The sequence below is a fragment of the Harpegnathos saltator genome, unplaced genomic scaffold (assembly GCF_003227715.2).
Source record: "Harpegnathos saltator strain DR-91 unplaced genomic scaffold, Hsal_v8.6 scaffold765, whole genome shotgun sequence".
NCBI classification, from domain to species: domain Eukaryota; kingdom Metazoa; phylum Arthropoda; class Insecta; order Hymenoptera; family Formicidae; genus Harpegnathos; species Harpegnathos saltator.
Genome location: NW_020230610.1, coordinates 106,001 through 123,200, shown reverse-complemented (window position 1 = coordinate 123,200; position 17,200 = coordinate 106,001). Strand labels below are relative to the sequence as shown.

At 37.7% G+C, this 17,200-nt stretch overlaps 1 protein-coding gene across 2 annotated transcripts in view; it reads left to right on the top strand.

Annotated features, from left to right (window-relative positions):
- The window catches only part of Atg4a (Autophagy-related 4a), a 456,226-nt gene that overhangs the window by 367,559 nt on the left and 71,467 nt on the right, over positions 1–17,200 (top strand). The window contains exon 11 of one of the 2 annotated variants that reach the window (XM_025306185.1): positions 949–1,506. The exons of the other annotated variant lie outside the window; for it this stretch is intronic. Coding sequence (XP_025161970.1) covers positions 949–992 — 44 coding nt within the window. The 3' untranslated portion in view covers positions 993–1,506. Of the gene's footprint in view, positions 1–948; positions 1,507–17,200 lie in introns of those variants that run through there. 2 annotated transcript variants of the gene reach the window in all.

Sequence of the window (17,200 nt, the reverse complement as noted above, 5' to 3'; positions counted from 1 at the left end):
GTGGGTTTGACTCGATTAATGCCTTTATTATGTCATCATAAACCTCGGTGGACTCCCGAGGAGTGTTGTTGAGATAAAAATCACCAGCACAGAATTTCGTGAACCATCGTTGGCACTGACGTAGAGCATTGTCACCGTAAATTTTACGCAACTTTTCACAAGCTTGACTTTTTAACTTACTGATTTTTGGAAATTTCAAAATCATCATATTAACAAAAATCAGGGAGCTATTGTAACAATATATTCTTGAGACTAAATAAAGCAAGAAAGTCTAGTACTACTTTTTCTTCCGACAAATAATTAGCGAGATATCATAAGTTAAATATTGAAAAAGTTATCAAGTTTTCCTCAAATATCTCAAAAAATATTAGAGAAATAAGAAAATGTTTTAGACAAAAGTTGTTCAAAATAACTAGTAGAAAAAAACAATGTAATAAAAAATAAAAAATAAAGATTCCTATTTAAAAAACGCAAATTGACCTTCAAATGACTTTGAAAATAAAGGTCTAGGTCAAAGTCAAGATCATCATAAGGTAGATCACTTAAATCCCTAAATCTTTATTTAAATCATTTTCCTTGAAATTTCAATACTGAAGAGTTATTTGGAATGGGATATTAAAATGGGACACCTTGTATGTCGTCCCTGTATATGTCGTATATTTATGAGTATTTGTTAATAAACAAAATTTTTCTACTCTTCATATGTTGTACAAATATATCTAAAATATACCTAAAATTTTCACTCTTGTACATTTATTCAGTTCGTTACAAAATATTATTAAAAACAAACGCGATCTTTCAGCAATCTGACCTTCCGATCCCCTTAATCATTTCACGACGTTTACAAGTCATGAGAAAGATCCAGAAAGTAGGGACATGGCTACCATATGAATTGACCGAATATATCATTGCTAATCGTTTTAACATCTCGATTTCTTTGATTGCAAGGCATAAAAAAAGAGTTTCTTGTGGCATATCGTGACCGGCGATGAAAAATAGATCTATTTTGACGATCCAAAACGCACGAAATTATGGATTGATCCTCGCCAATCATCAACGTCGACATCAAAGCGAAATATCCACGGTCATAAAGCAACTCTCTCTATTTGGTGGGATATGGAGAATGTCGTGTATTATGAGCTATTGAAACCGAACAAAATAGTCACTGCCGGATATTATCGACGACAATCGGAGCGTTGGAATGATAATTTGATGCAAAAACGACCATCAATTGCATCAAATCGTCGAAAAGTGATTCTTCTTCATGGCAACGCTCGGCCTCATATTGCCATAGCCATGAAACCAACATTGATGGAGCTTGAATGGGAGATTCTCTCGCACCCAGCGTATTCTCCGGAGCGATTACCATCTGTTCTGATCGATGCAACACGCTTTGGAAGATACACATTTCCATAATTACGGAGAAGTCGAAAATTGGATTACTGAATCGATTGGCTCAAAAGACAGACCGTTCTTTCGTCGCAGAATTCAACTTCTGCTAGAGAAATGGGAAAAATTCATAACTTTCGAAGACAAATATTTTGATTGATGTATTCACACATTTTGTTATTGAAATAAATATTCAAAAACATAAAAATAGCGGCTTTCAATGCAACATCCTAATAGAATGAATAAAGTTATCAATAAATTGTTGCACTTCTTCAACATTGCGAAATTGTACAGCAAAAGTGCTACATGCGACGAAATAAGTGAAAATCTGATGGGCCTATATCTGGAGAATACGTGGGATGTGGTAAAACTTCTCATTGCAATTCCATTAAAATTTTCCGTATTGTCGATACAACATGGGGCCTGGCATTGTCATGCAAAATAATCATTTTGTTTTGCTTTGTCGCAAAATATAAGCCGTTTCTCGATCAATTGCTCATTCAATTGCTTCAATTGTTGATTCTATAATTCCCTGGTTATAGTCAGAGATGGTTTTAATAGCTCATACAGCATTCGTTGTGTTACGTCCTGTAGATTTAATTAGTAAAAATTCTTTCCTCTCGCAGATTTATATTCTCCTAATATAACTATAATAGGAATATATACATATATAAATATAAATTAGGAAACAGACTCATCTGGCGAACAGCCGTCGCGCCAAATGAAAGGCGATTCGGGAAAATTCCATAACAGGAAACAGTGCCCTGTTGTAAAAATCTACGTCTTCGTTTAAAGTTTATATCTGGGTAGTGTTCGCCAAGTGTGTCCGTCGTCCTAGCCAAAAATTTGAAACTCCGCGCTAACAAACCTTCAGTAAAATAAAGCAACACAGAGCATTCCTGCTCTAAAACTTGAAACTTATATCTTCCCAATCCAAAACCATATGTGCCCTATCAGTCAACTAACAAAGCTTACTTCACTGATAGTCGTAAAATCTGATCTCAGCCTTTGATTTACGGCATTTTGATTTTTCCAGCCGGCCACTTGTATACATTTCTCTATCTCAAGAATCCACCACCTCCACGCTTGTCGCGCCTAATTCATTCAGCCAATCATATATCCACCTAAAACTATGAGACACCCACGCTCCACCCTTTAGCCCTTCCATATTCATATCTCCAAAAACTAACTGTCTCCTCCCACGATGTCTTTTAACTTTGCTAAAACTGAGACTTTTTCCCACTAAGACCAATTCACCCCTTCCTCAAAGGCCATCTCTCTACCCACCCTGATAGTTTCTGCCTCCGATTATCACTATAAAAACCGCGGTAATCCGCCTCCGCGACACACTACTTCTACTTCTACTTTTAATTCTACTCTGAAAAAGGTAGTCATACTCTCACTCGGATATTCTGTTTTGAGCATTCAGAATTTAGATTTCAAGTCAGACATTCAGATAATATATCTACGATTCATATATCCGAGTTTGTGCAAACATTCAAAGAAATCAGCAAAAGGCATTAGTGTTTGTGTTATAATTGAACAACCGGAAGGGAGTGGACGAGCACAACTTAACCTACCGAGCAGGAGCTACCAAACGACAATTTTATTTTTTGCTCACCTTCGGGATAACAGGAGTCAGCAGTAAGTTCTGTTTTTTTTTGCTTCTACCTTTTCTACCACCATCTTATTAATTCCCCATATTATTGAAATCCGTTTTTAGTGGGTCATTATTACAACATAGGAATAACCCTCCACCACGTTTTCCGAACGTTCGAGGCAGTTTTTGATATTAGCGATCCAGACCAACTTACGTCTCAGATCCACTACCTCCGAGCCATAGTTAATATAGCGTTAGGAACTGATTATCACCCGGATCCTACACTCCTATCCCCTTACCTTCTTCCGCGTTTTTCTCCTGGTACTCCGCCTTCTTCTCCTACACACGCGTCCCCGCCTTCAACCCCTTCGATATCTTATTCACCAGTTTCCTTCTCCGAACTATCCACTCCCTTAAATTCACCCGACCATTCACGCTCCCCCTCACCCGACTAACTCTTTACTCATATTCCTACCTTTTTTTTTATTTCCTCCTTCTTTCACTTCTCATACATACACACATACACATACACAGTCATTCCTCAACTGTATTAAACCGCGCCGTAATTCATTTTGTTATTATAGTCATTTTAATAAATCTGTTTATATTTCATTCTTTTTCCAATTAATTTCAAAATCACATATACCCTTCCAACAGTCAACTCATGGTCCTATCCCCGGTAAAGGGATTCGCGTCCCTGACCGAAAAACGGACCGCTCGTCGTACGTCGGTGCCCGAGTAAAGGGACCCGTCGGGTCCCTGACCCGTTCACTGATACGCGTGTACGAACGAGGTTCGCCTTACTCGCGAACGAAAGGGTTGCGTTCCTCCTCTAGGACATAACAGTTGCATGCCCCATTAGAAATATAGGAGGACCTTATGACGATGGATATTTCGTTTCGGCTATGACGTAAAGGGTTATCTGGGATTTAGCCATGATCATTTTCGATTGGGATTGTAATAAATCCATGTTTCGTTTCCGACCACAATTCGATACAAAAAAATTTGTGTTTGTGTCTATTGAGCAGCAAAAGGCAAATAGTGATTTGGCTGGCAGTAACGTTCTTAAATAGTTTTGATGTTTCAAAACCCGATTTTCAGAAATTTGAGCTGTTCAATCCCATTTCTCTATGTACTATCTTTACAAGAGGTTGGAATTTAAAAATACCATCGAATATGCACTAGTGTCCTAGGAAAATACCAAGGTAATGTACTTTTAATCTTGAAACATTTTTTGAGGAACTTATTTTCCTTCATTCAGAATTTTCCCCATCTCATGCAAGCGTCAAATTACAGTGTTTTGATTAACATGTAAACTTCTTGCAAGTTCTATATTCGATTGAGTCGAATCTTCTTGTAATAACGCTTCCAAATCATACAAACTCATCTCTTGCGACCGACGCGCTCCTTTTCTTTTAACCCATTAACGCCTAAGCGCACGTAAACGGACATTTGAATACCCTGCTTAGCTAAAACTAATTTTTTCCAGAGAAACTTGCTCCCTACAGATAAAAATGTCCGCTCTTTTAATTCCCGCCGTTATTTTTTGCCTATAATCTCCGGAAACCCCCTTAAAAAGGTGTACAGTGGGTAAATTTGGGAAAAAGTGTCCGTAGTACTTTAATAAACGAAAAAACGACGAGTTCAAAAAATGTTTCAAGATTAAAAGTACATTACCTTGGTATTTTCTTAGGATACTAGTGTGTATTCGATGGTTTTTTTAATTCCAATACTTTTTGAAACATGGAATATGTAGGTATACGAATTGAGATGATTATTTCAAAACATTTGTCAATTTAGAAAAAATTTAAAACAAATTTTATACTTTCCACCCTTAATAATATAACTGCACCTCCATAAAAAAGGTTGAGAAGCAAGGTACCCAATATCCGTTTACGTCCGCTTGGGCGTTAATGGGTTAAGTCAAAATCACCACTTTGAAAGAAACCATTCACGACATAAACTTTTGGCTATCGTTCTTTTATCATAAGTTTCACAAATGATTCTGGTTGCTTGGGCAGATATTTTGCGCTGAACAATTAAAAAATAGAATGATGAACTTGCGTCTTATCGATTTCCATCTACCTAGGATTTAGAGAAATTAAATTTAAAGACAAACGAGGAGGAGAAGGAGAGAGGAAGAGGGAGCGAGAGAGCGAGAGAGAGAGAGGGAGGGAGTAAGGAAAGAAGAGAGAGAGAGAAAGAGAGAGGAAGAGAAGAAGAGAGCGAGAGAGAGAGAGAGAGAGAGAGAGAGAGGAAGAGAGCGAGAAAATTAATTAACAAATGAATGAAATAATCCTTATTAGCTTTCTCAGCTATTTGTCTTATATCGAGTTTCTTACACTATGGGTATATTAGTTATTAGATGCGCAACTAAGTTTCCGGGTTTCACACATGGATGGCGTTAACGACACATGTAGTCGATATACATGTCTGAAGTTGTGTTTTTTTATAGCTTGGACATCTGTTAACAATAATCAGTCGTAATACCAACACATATCGCAACGCAAAAATATTTTTTTCTAACAGCGAAGATGTCGAGTTTTCTGCCAAATAAACAGCATTTGCGGGAAGCTTTGCTTTTCTACTTTAACTTGAAAAAAAGTGCAGCTGAAGCACGTCGTTTGCTTGAGGAGGCCTACGGCGAACATGCACCATCGAAAACTACCTGTGAAGATTGGTTTAAACACTTCAGAAGTGGCGATTTCGACACTGAGGACAAGGAGCGCTCCGGAAGACCAAAAACAATTCAGGACGCCGATCTGCAAGCGTTATTGGATGAAGATGATACGCAAACACAAGATCAACTTGCGGAGGCATTAAACATGATTCGCCAAGGTATTTCCAAACGTTTACATGTCATGGGAAAAATTCGAAAGGAAGGAAAATGGATGCCGCATGAGTTGACTGAGAGACAGATAGAAAATCGAAGAGCCACTTCCAAAATTTTGCTTTTGCGGCATGAAAGAAAGAGTTTCCTGCATCGAATTGTTACTGGCGATGAGAAGTAGATATTTTGAGAATCCCAATCGCAAAAAATCGTGGCTTTAACCTGGCGAAGCATCAACATTGACGGCACGGCCAAATCGCTCCGGAAAGAAGACAATGTTCTGCGTTTGGTGGGACCAGAAAGGAATCGTGTACTATGAGCTGCTGAAACCGGGCGAAACTGTTAATAGGCATCGCTACCGACAACAACTGATCAATTTGAACCATGCATTGCTCGAAAAACGGCCAGAATGGGACACGAGACGAGTGATATTGCAGCACGACAACGCTCCGTGCCATCGCACTTCCATCGTCCAAGACATCATCAAAACGCTGAAATGGGATCTGCTACCGCACCCGCCGTATTCGCCAGACCTGGCCCCTTCCGATTATCACTTGTTCCGGTCGATGGCGCATGGCTTGGCTAGGCACTACTTGGTCAATTTCGAAGAAGTGCAAAATTGGTTGGATGAATGATTTCGGTCCAAAGACGCGTCGTTTTATCATCGCGGTATTCATATGTTGCCAGAGAGATGGCAAAAATGTGTAGCGAGGGACGATACTTTGAATAAACCATTTTTTTATTTCTCTTGAAATTTTCCATTTCTCATTGATCAAAAAACCCGGAAACTTAGTTGTGCACCTAATATACTATAATATATTCCTTTAACATGCAATTAAATGTTACAATTCTATTACATTGTTTTAACTCTATCATTTTTTGCGCATTTTTTGTTTTACGAAATTGTATCACTATTTTCTAATTGCCTTGTTTGTCTCTCACTTACATCTCCCTACCATTATACTATCATTATATAATTTCTTACAAGGAAGATTAGAGAACGCGGAAGTTAAAAAAATTCTGAAACTTTGTGTGGGAGAAATATAGTTCATCCGTAACGCAAAACTATTTTTTGTTTGTGCGGAATCTTAGTCTGAGGAGGTGAAACCACTCTTCGAAGAAAAAGAATCATTTTCATTTTCAGTGTATATCTCTTAAAGTATCTGTGTATATCTCTTAAAGAGACATATGTAAAAATAGTTTATATGAATGTTGTAGTGTATTTCATACTCTTTACAACTGTGTATTCAGATTTCGCAAAATTGAAAAATTTTTGGAATCCCCTCCCCTCTCTTCATTATTTCCAAAAATTTTTAAGTTGTTCTTAGGATACAAAATAAAGAGCATCGTATATCAAATTCATCCATATATAACAATAGAAACTAGAAGCGATTACATTTTTTAGAGATAAAGATAATTATTAGGTCGTTAAATATAAAATGTCCGATTTCCTTAAGTACTAAGTTCGACAGTCGATATCTCTGACATTTCACCTTTACAGTTCTTGGTTTTTTTTCTTGTGAAGGTACATCGTCAATCTTTCAAACGCATGTTTTAGTTTGTGATTATATTTCGAAATGTCTTTATTACAGCTATCTTTGTGTAACCATGGATAAGCTAAAAATTCGTGTTATTTTCGAATATGAGTTCCGTCGTGGAACCAATGCAGTACAGACTCGAAATATCAACGAAGTGTTTGATGAAGATGTAGCTAATGAACGCAGTACGTCGATAGTTTGAGAAGTTTCGTTCTGGCGATTATAATCTTGAAAATGAGCCACGTGGGTGAACCGAGACCAAGGTGGATAATGATGAGTTAAAAGCTGTAGTGAAAACGGTATATCTCAATCGATACGTGAATAGCAGCAAGGTTTACCATTACTATTCCAACATTGAATCATTTGAAATAAATTGGCAAGGTAAAGAAACTGGATAGATGGGTTCCGCATGAATTATTGAATACATGAATAAATAAGCGTCAGAAGAGAAATCGTCTCGAAGCTTGCCTTTCTTTACTATCACGACGTAGAGGCGAACCATTTTTACATTGCATTATTACGTATGATGAAAAATAGATTCTTTTCGATAATCACAATCGTTCGGTACAATGCTTGGATATAAATGAAGTTCCGAAACAGTCCAAAACCGAATATTCACAAAAGAAACCTAATGGTGTTTATTTGGAGGTCCAGCGCTGGTATTGTCCACTACAGCTTCATGAAACCTGGTCAATCTATTACAGCGGATGTCTACTGTAACCAACTGGACGAAATGATGAGGATGCTTGCGATTAAGCAGACCAGATTGGTCAATAGAGACAGACCAATCCTCTTACAAGATAATGCTCGACCACATGTCGCACAAATAACATTGCTCAAACTACAGCAGCTGGACTTGGAAACTCTATGTCACTCATCATATTCACCAGATCTTGCACCAACTGACTACTACTTCTTCCAGGCATTGGATCACTTCTTGCAAGGAAAAATATTCAATTCTCAACAAGCTGTGAAAAATACCTTCCGCGATTTCATCGTCATTCGCTCTTCAGGCTTCTTCGCTGCTGGCATGAATAAGGCTACCGTTAAGATGGCAGAACTGTGTCGATATTTTAGGCGCATACTTTGATTGATTTTACTATTTCTGGTTTGAGATATAATAAACCAAACTTTTGATTCGAAATCCAACATTTCATACTTAATGACCTAATACAGAGCTGACCACGATCTGCACATTTCGGGCGAAATTCAATAGGTGACGCCTACCGTCCCCCTCGCACCGCTCCGCGCTCAGCGGCCGAGGCGACAATCGCGGTACACTCAGGCCCGTCGCTGTATAAGAAATCAGCTGGGGCGTCACATTATCATTAAAATTATTTCCTCGTTTAATAATCACGTTAAAATATATATGTTTATGCATTATATATGTACGTATGTATGCATATATATATATATATATATATATATACAGGGTGCACGATTTATCTGAAGACATTGAAATATCTCGAGAACTATGCATTGGATAAAAAAAAGTGGTTAATGAAAGTTGTTAGTCTCGAAGGAGGACATCCAAAGATACCAAACTAGACCTCCCACCCCACACCCTGGGGGTTGGGGGCAACTTTGAAATCTTAAATGGAAACCTCCATTTTTTATTGCAGATACGGATTCTATGCCACAAAATACGTAAATTTTGTTCGAAACTTTTTTTTTGATTCGTGATAGATGGCGCTGTAATCGCAAAAAATTATATTTTCCGCAATTCTCCAGAAATGATCATTGGATTGAGAAATAAAAAATACCTGTTCAATATTTTTAAAGAACATAATAAATCCCCCCCCATCCTCTCGGGGTAGGGTGGGTGATAACGTTCAAATCTCAAATGGGGACTCACATTTTTCATTGCAGAATTAGATTGTACGTGAAATTTTTATTGAAACAATTTTTTTCATTCGTGATAGATAGCGTTGAATTTTTCCGAGAAACTACTTTTAACGTTACACAGGAACAACGACGAGGACGTAGTAGTTTTATGTTCCCTTCGGGTGCTTTTTTAATGTGAATCCCCTTGCCTGTCACAGATCGGGGTGCTTTTTTAATATGAGTCCCCTTGCCTCTCACTGTTCAATTAATTAGAGTAAGTGTCCGAAATTTTTACCTTCAACTTCAATACACTTATTGATCCTTTTTTCAAATGACTGTACACGGGATAGAAGCATATCTGCGGGAGTTTCAGCGCAAGCGTTTCTTATGCGTCCTACCATGTTTTTACGAGTTGTTGGCACTTGTTGATAAACCTTATCTTTTAGGTAACTCCACAGAAAGAAATCCGGCGATGTCAAATCTGGTGACCTAGCAGGCCAATTAATCGGGCCACCTCTGCCAATCCACTGACCATTGTAATCACGGTCTAATACTTCCCGTGCTGCTATTGAATTATGCGCTGGGCAACCGTCATGCAGAATTGAACGTTACTACCCACCCTACCCCGAGAGGATGGGGGGGGGGAATAACTTTTATTATGTTCTTTAAAAATATTGAACAGGTATTTTTTATTTCTCAATCCAATGATCATTTCTGGAGAATTGCGGAAAATATAATTTTTTGCGATTACAGCGCCATCTATCACGAATCAAAAAAAAAGTTTCGAACAAAATTTACGTATTTTGTGGCATAGAATCCGTATCTGCAATAAAAAATGGGGGTTTCCATTTAAGATTTCAAAGTTGCCCCCAACCCCCACCCCCAGGGTGTGGGGTGGGAGGTCGAGTTTGATATCATTGGATGTCCCCCTTCGAGACTAACAACTTTCATTAACCACTTTTTTTTATCCAATGCATAGTTCTCGAGATATTTCAATGTCTTCAGATAAATCGTGCACCCTGTATAATATATATATATATATGCAACATATATTGCTGGATTATTTATGAATTCTATAATTTAACGTAAAATCCTGATATAGATGACAGCATATCAAGTCAGTACTCATAAGATGAAAATAACGGATTAAAGTCAATCGTGTGAACTGGCTGTATTAATGATGGTAATACTTATCTCCTTTAATTCTGACGATTTCGTCATGTGCTAAAATGTTTAGTATATTTTTGTCTTTTTTGTAATTAAATAATATTTTGCAATATTATTTTTTATAATTTTGTATTATTTTTCGTTGGCTACTTCTCGGGAGAAGCGCAAGAAGCAAGCAGGCAATAATATTTTTAGAAAATCTCGTGCCCAACATAGCAGAATGCAGTCGCGACGAACTAATGAAGATATTATGCAGTATCTTCTAATATCATCAGATCTGGTAATTAGTAGTCTAAGAATAACACCCAAAAAAAAAGAGAAAGATTTATCTGCAGAAGCTAAAGAGTTATTACTTAATTGAAACAAAACAGCTTTATACATAAAATGACAATTTTGTATTTTTTGACAAAATGTTACAATAAATAGTAAGATATATTATAAATATGTTACAATATAAGTTTGTTAAGATACATTATAGATATATATGTTATGTTATAGATATGTTGTGTTATAGATGAGTTGTGTTATAAGTGTTTGGTGTTATAGATGTGTTATAAATATATCATGGATGTCATAGATGTTTAAATATATAACAAAGTATATACAAAGTGTTTAAACAGAAAAACATAGTAAAATATCAAAACCACAACAAAATACAAAAAGTATGAAAAACAATATAAAATTATAAAAAATAATATTGCAATATATTATTTAATTACAAAAAAGACAAAAATATACTAAACATTTTAGCACATGACGAAATCGTCAGAATTAAAGGAGATAAGTATTACCATCATTAATACAGCCAGTTCACACAATTGACTTTAATCCGTTATTTTCATCTGAGTACTGACTTGATATGCTGTCACCTATATCAGGATTTTACGTTAAACTATGGAATTCATAAATAATCCAGCAATATATGTTACATATATATATATATATATATATGCAATATATATATGCAAACTCATTAGTAGAATACATTGATAATATGGGGATATCAGGCAGGTATAAAATATATCAGGCCACTGCAGATCCTCTCCACTGGCAAAAACTAATAATTTCGATCTTACATATGTATCTCGGAGGCCTTAAAAGCCCGTATAAACTTTGTCCAATCCAAAAATATTCGATATTTTACAGGTTTTATACATTTGACAAATTTCCGCGTCCGCCATTTTGAATTGAGGGCCTAATTTAAAAAACGGGCTCGATACGATTGTAAAGCAATCCATTGCGAGTAAATTAAAAAAAAAGCATGGAAATCGGTTAAGAATTACGTCGTCTAGCGATTTTTGTCCACAAAGACACATTTGTCCCACTGTGCGCCGCCGGAGGGCAGAGACAGCTTGTCCTCGGCGGCGACGACAGAGATGCCCCTCGGTACGTGTTAAAAAATGAGCTTCGCTCGAGGCCCAGCCTCGGGCAAATCGGTACTGCACAGTAATCTCGTGAAAAGGTCTTTATTAGCTGGCTCCACGCATAGTCTCGCAAACGCACACAGAGAAAGAAAAACGCTTACTTGCTAAGACGTCCGTTCGAAGAATCGGGGCGGTCGCGCTCTAGCCGGTGGTAATCACTCCGCGGCAGGCGTGTGATTACATGGTCAAAATCTGCGACCATGCTCGCAGTGGCGCGACAACATTCGCGAGAAACGGACACAAACAAAGCTCACCAACAAAGGGAGACGCTCGCAAAAACTAAGAAAACTAAAGGCTCGCGAAACTAAGAAGACGAAACGCTCGCAAACACCAGGGCATGCCGTTGCGTGCCGCGCGAGGAGAGCAAAACAAAACACGGCGCGCGTGCACGCGGCGCACGGGGCACGTGACGCGCACGTGCATCGGATAGCGTCGAGCGTGCACGCGGAAGGTCCGCGAGACGCATGGAACGCGCGCGAAGGGCCAGGGCGCGATGCGCGCCCGATGACGACGCGCGGAACGCTCGGTCGGCGCACGGACGAAGGAGGCCTGTATGAGGGCGGGTGCATGAAGTATCATTTTTTCTTCCGACAAATATTTAACGAGATATCGTAAGTTAAATATTGAAAAAGTTATCAAGTTTTCCTCAAATATCTCAAAAAATATACACAAAAAAATGTTTTAGACAAAAGTTGTTCAAATTAACTAGTAGAAAAGCAGTGTAATAAAAAATAAGAGTTCCCACTAAAAAAAATGCAAGTTGACCTTCAAATGACCTTGAAAATATTAGGTGCGCAACTAAGTTTCCGGGTTTCTTTGATCAATGAAAAATGGAAAATTTCAAGAGAAATACAAAAAATGGTTTATTCAAAGTGTCGTCCCTCGCTAGCTATACATTTTTGCCATCTCTCTGGCAATACATGAATACCGCGACGATAAAACGACGCGTCTTTGGACTGAAACCATTCATCCAACTAATTTTGCACTTCTTCGAAATTGGCCAAGTGTTACCCAGCCAAGCCATGCGTCATCGACCGGAACAAGTGATATTCGGAAGGGGCGAATACGGCGGGTGCGGTAGCAGATCCCATTTCAGCGTTTTGATGGTGTCTTGGACGATGGAAATGCGATGGCACGGAGCGTTGTCGTGCTGCAATATCACTCATCTCGTGTCCCATTCTGGCCGTTTTTCGAGCAATGCATGGTTCAAATTGATCAATTGTTATCGGTAGCGATGCCCATTCACAGTTTCGCCCGGTTTCAGCAGCTCATAGTACACGATTCCTTTCTGGTCCCACCAAACGCAGAGCATTGTCTTCTTTCCGAAGCGATTTGGCCGTGCCGTCAATGTTGATGCTTCGCCAGGTTAAAGCCACGATTTTTTGCGATTGGGATTCTCAAAATATATCTACTTCTCATTGCCAGTAACAATTCGATGCAAGAAACTCTTTCTTTCATGCCGCAAAAGCAAAATTTCGGAAGTGGCTCTTCGATCTTCCATCTGTCTCTCAGTCAACTCATGCGCCACCCATTTTCCTTCCTTTTGAATTTTTCCCATGGCATGTAAACGTTTGGAAATACCTTGGCGAGTCATGTTTAATGCCTCCGCAAGTTGACTTTGTGTTTGCCTATCATTTTCATCCAATAACGCTTGCAAATCGGCGTCCTGAATTGTTTTTGGTCTTCTGGAACGCTCCTTGTCCTCAGTGTCGAAATCGCCACTTCTGAAGCGTTTAAACCAATCTTCATAGGTAGTTTTCGATGGTGCATGTTTGCCGTAGATCTCCTCAAGCAAACGACGTGCTTCAGCTGCACTTTTTTTCAAGTTGAAGCAGAAAAGCAAAGCTTCCCGCAAAGGCAAGGTCATCATAAGGTAGCTTACTTAAATCGCTACAACTTTTATTCAAATCCTTGAAATTTCAATACTGAAGAGTTATTTGGAGTTGAACATTAAAATGAGACATCTTGTATAGCATATTATAAAATATATATAGAACAGAGAAGTAAATAATATTGAAGTAATCTTATTTTTAAGAGTACCTTTCTAATTCTGCCAAGGCTATTCTCTCACGTGTAAAATAAGCTTTCGTCAGCATACATAGAATGATACGTCCTCATCTATAGCATTCCTATTCCTTGGCACACACGTTATTAATTTTACATAAGAAAATTAATCTCTGCTCTTGTTTGTATTATATGTAATATGTTGCAATGTCATTAGAATTAAATTCTTTTCGTTTTGTAATATGGGAAAATATCAAAACGTAGTTATCGATGACAAGATGCAATTATCGAGTACAGCGCAATTCAAAAATGCCTACCTACCTACAACGCGCCACCTATAACTCTGTGTAATTATCTCTATCTTTAAAAAATGTAATCGCCTACAGTTTCTATTGTTATATATGGGTAAATTTGATATATGATGTTCTCTATTTTGTACCCTAAGAACAACTTAAAAATTTTTGAAAATAATGAAGAAAGGGGAAGAGATTCCAAAAATTTTTCAATTTTGCAAAATCTGAATACACAGTTGCAAAGAGTATGAAATACACTACAACTTTTATATAAACTATTTTTGCATATATCTCGTACTTTAAGAGATATATGTTGAAAATGAAAATGTTTCTATTTCTCCGAAGGGTGGTTTCATTCTCTCAGACTGGAATTCCGCACGAACAAAAAATAGTTTTGCATTACGGATGAACTGCTTTACTTCCACACCAAGTTTCAGAATTTTTTAAATTTCCAGGTTCCCTAACCTTCCTTGTTAGCTGCTCGGGCAGCATACATTATCTTATAAATAAAAATGCATACGTTATAATATAGTATCTGTTTCATAGACATAAACTACAATGCTTGCAGCATTTTTTTCTATTAAGAGTACAAATAAGTTTCCACCGTTTTTTATAAAAAATTAGGAATTTATTGTGAAAGAACGATACATTATGTTCAAAGTATTGTTCATCACTAGCCACTGCTTTTTCCCATCTTTCTGGCAGCATTCGGATACCACGTCGGAAGAACTCTTCATCTTTTGAGGCTATCCACGAATCGACCCAATTTTTAGTATCTTCATATGATGTAAAACGCTGGTTTTGTGCCATGACAGGCCATGTGCCATCGACCAGAACAAGTGATAATGGGAAGGGGCAATGTCTGGTGAATACGGCGGGTGGGGTAGGACTTCCCAATTAAGTGTTTCCAAATAGGTTTTGACCGGTTTTGCAACATGTGGCCGAACGTTGTCATGTAGGAGAATAATTTTGTCATGTCTGGAGTAGTAATGGGCGCGTTTTTCCTTGAGTGCTCGGCTCAATCTCATTAATTGTGTTCGGTAGAGAGTTCCAGTAATGGTTTCGCTCGGTTTGAGCAACTCATAATACACGACACCAAGCTGATCCCACCAAATACACAGCATGAGTTTTTTTCCATGAATATTCGGTTTGGCTGTCGATGTTGAAGCATGGCCAAGTGGTCCCCATGATTTTCTCTTCTTTGGGTTATCGTAGTGGATCCATTTTTCATCACCAGTGACTATACAATGCAAAAAAAACCCTTTCTTTTATGCCTGGCAAACAGCATTTCACACGTGCAAAATTGGCGTTCAACGTCTCTCGGCTTCAGTTCATATGGAACCCAAGATCCTAGTTTTTTAATCATTCCCAACGATTTTAAACGATGTGAAATTGCTTGTTGAGTCACTTCTAATGTAAGTGCAAGTTCTTCTTGGGTTTAGCACGAATCTTCCTCCAATAATGCTTCCATTTCCGTGTCTTCGTACACTTTCGGCCTTCCACTATGTTCTTTATCTTCCACGTCAAACTCACCGTTTTTAAACTTTTGAAACCACTTACGACAACTTCTTTCACTTAAAGCAGTCTCACCATATGCTTCTACAAGTAATCGATGCGCCTCAGCTGCAAATTTCTTCAAATTAAAGAAGTAAATCAAAAGTTCCCTCAAATGACGCTTATTTGGCACAAAACTTTACATTTTTGCACGAAAAAATTATGTGATGCTAATACGGAGTCACTAATACTTCAAAGTTATGTTATTACCAGATGTTCAAACTTACGATATTACGTTTAACATCTGACAATTTCAACATAACCTTCTGGTGGAGCCATCTTTTGTCAAACGGCGGAAACTTATTTGTACTCCTAATACGTTAGTATGTTTGCCGCATTGCAATATGAGCCTCATGGCCGATTTTATGTTACTTGCAGTTTAGTGAGCTGAGTCTCACCCATATCAACAGCGTTGCATAATATTCAAAGTATGGTGCTATAATAGATTCATATACAACACACCGATATTTCTCTTCTAATTCTGTTTAAAAAACTCATTTTTTTCCCTATTTTCTTTAACATATAATCACAGTGATCTTCAAATCTTAGTTTACTATCAATAATTACACCAAGATACTTAATATTTTCTACTTGTTCTATGAAGGTACCATCTAAACATCTTAATATAATATTCTCTTTAATTCTTTTCTTACACTTCTAATCATTATATATTTTGTTTTATTGTCGTTCATTTTTAATTTATTTACATTCATCCATTTTTCTACTGTAGGTAATACCCTGTTAAGTTCCTTCTCCACCTGTTTACCACTTTCTTCTTTTACATACATTAGTGTATACCCCTCTGGACAAATTTTAACAGTCACTTATGTATATCGTAAACGGCAAGGGTCTTAGCACTGAACCTTTCGGAACTCCATATTCTGTCATAATTCGTTCTGACCATTGATTATTGAATCTAACTTGTTGCGTTCTATTGTTTAAGTATGATCTTACCTATTCCAGCACCATCCCTCTTACTCCATATTGATATATTAGGTATGTGAATTAATTCGGTCCATCTGGCGGTCACTTGGTGTACTATATAATTTCCTAACCTCTAATATCTACAAAAGGCTTTATTTTTTAGTTTTGATATCTGGTAATAATTTTCAGTTGATAAACGTTTGGGTTTATAACAATAACATCGTGTTTATCTGATTTGAGAATGTCGAAATTCGAGCCAAAAAAGCATCATTTCCGGGAAGTTCTCATTTTCTGTTTTCATTTGAAGAAAACAGTCGCTGAAGTTCATCGAATGCTCATAGAAGCTTATGGTGAATGTGCTCCCACCGATAAATTATACAGAGAATGGTTTCGACGTTTCAAAAGTGATGATTTCAGTGTCGATGACAAACCTCGTCCAGGTCAGCCGAAGAAGTTCGAAGACGAGGAATTGCAGGCGGTAATCGATGAAGATCCGTGTCAATCGCAACATGAGCTCGCACAATTGTTGAATGTTGATCGATCAACAATTTCTGTGCGTTTGGCAGCCATAGGAAAGATTTACAAAGAAGGAAGATGAGTGCCATACGAACTGAACGAAAAAAAGAGTCATGGAGAGGCGAAAAGCCATGTCT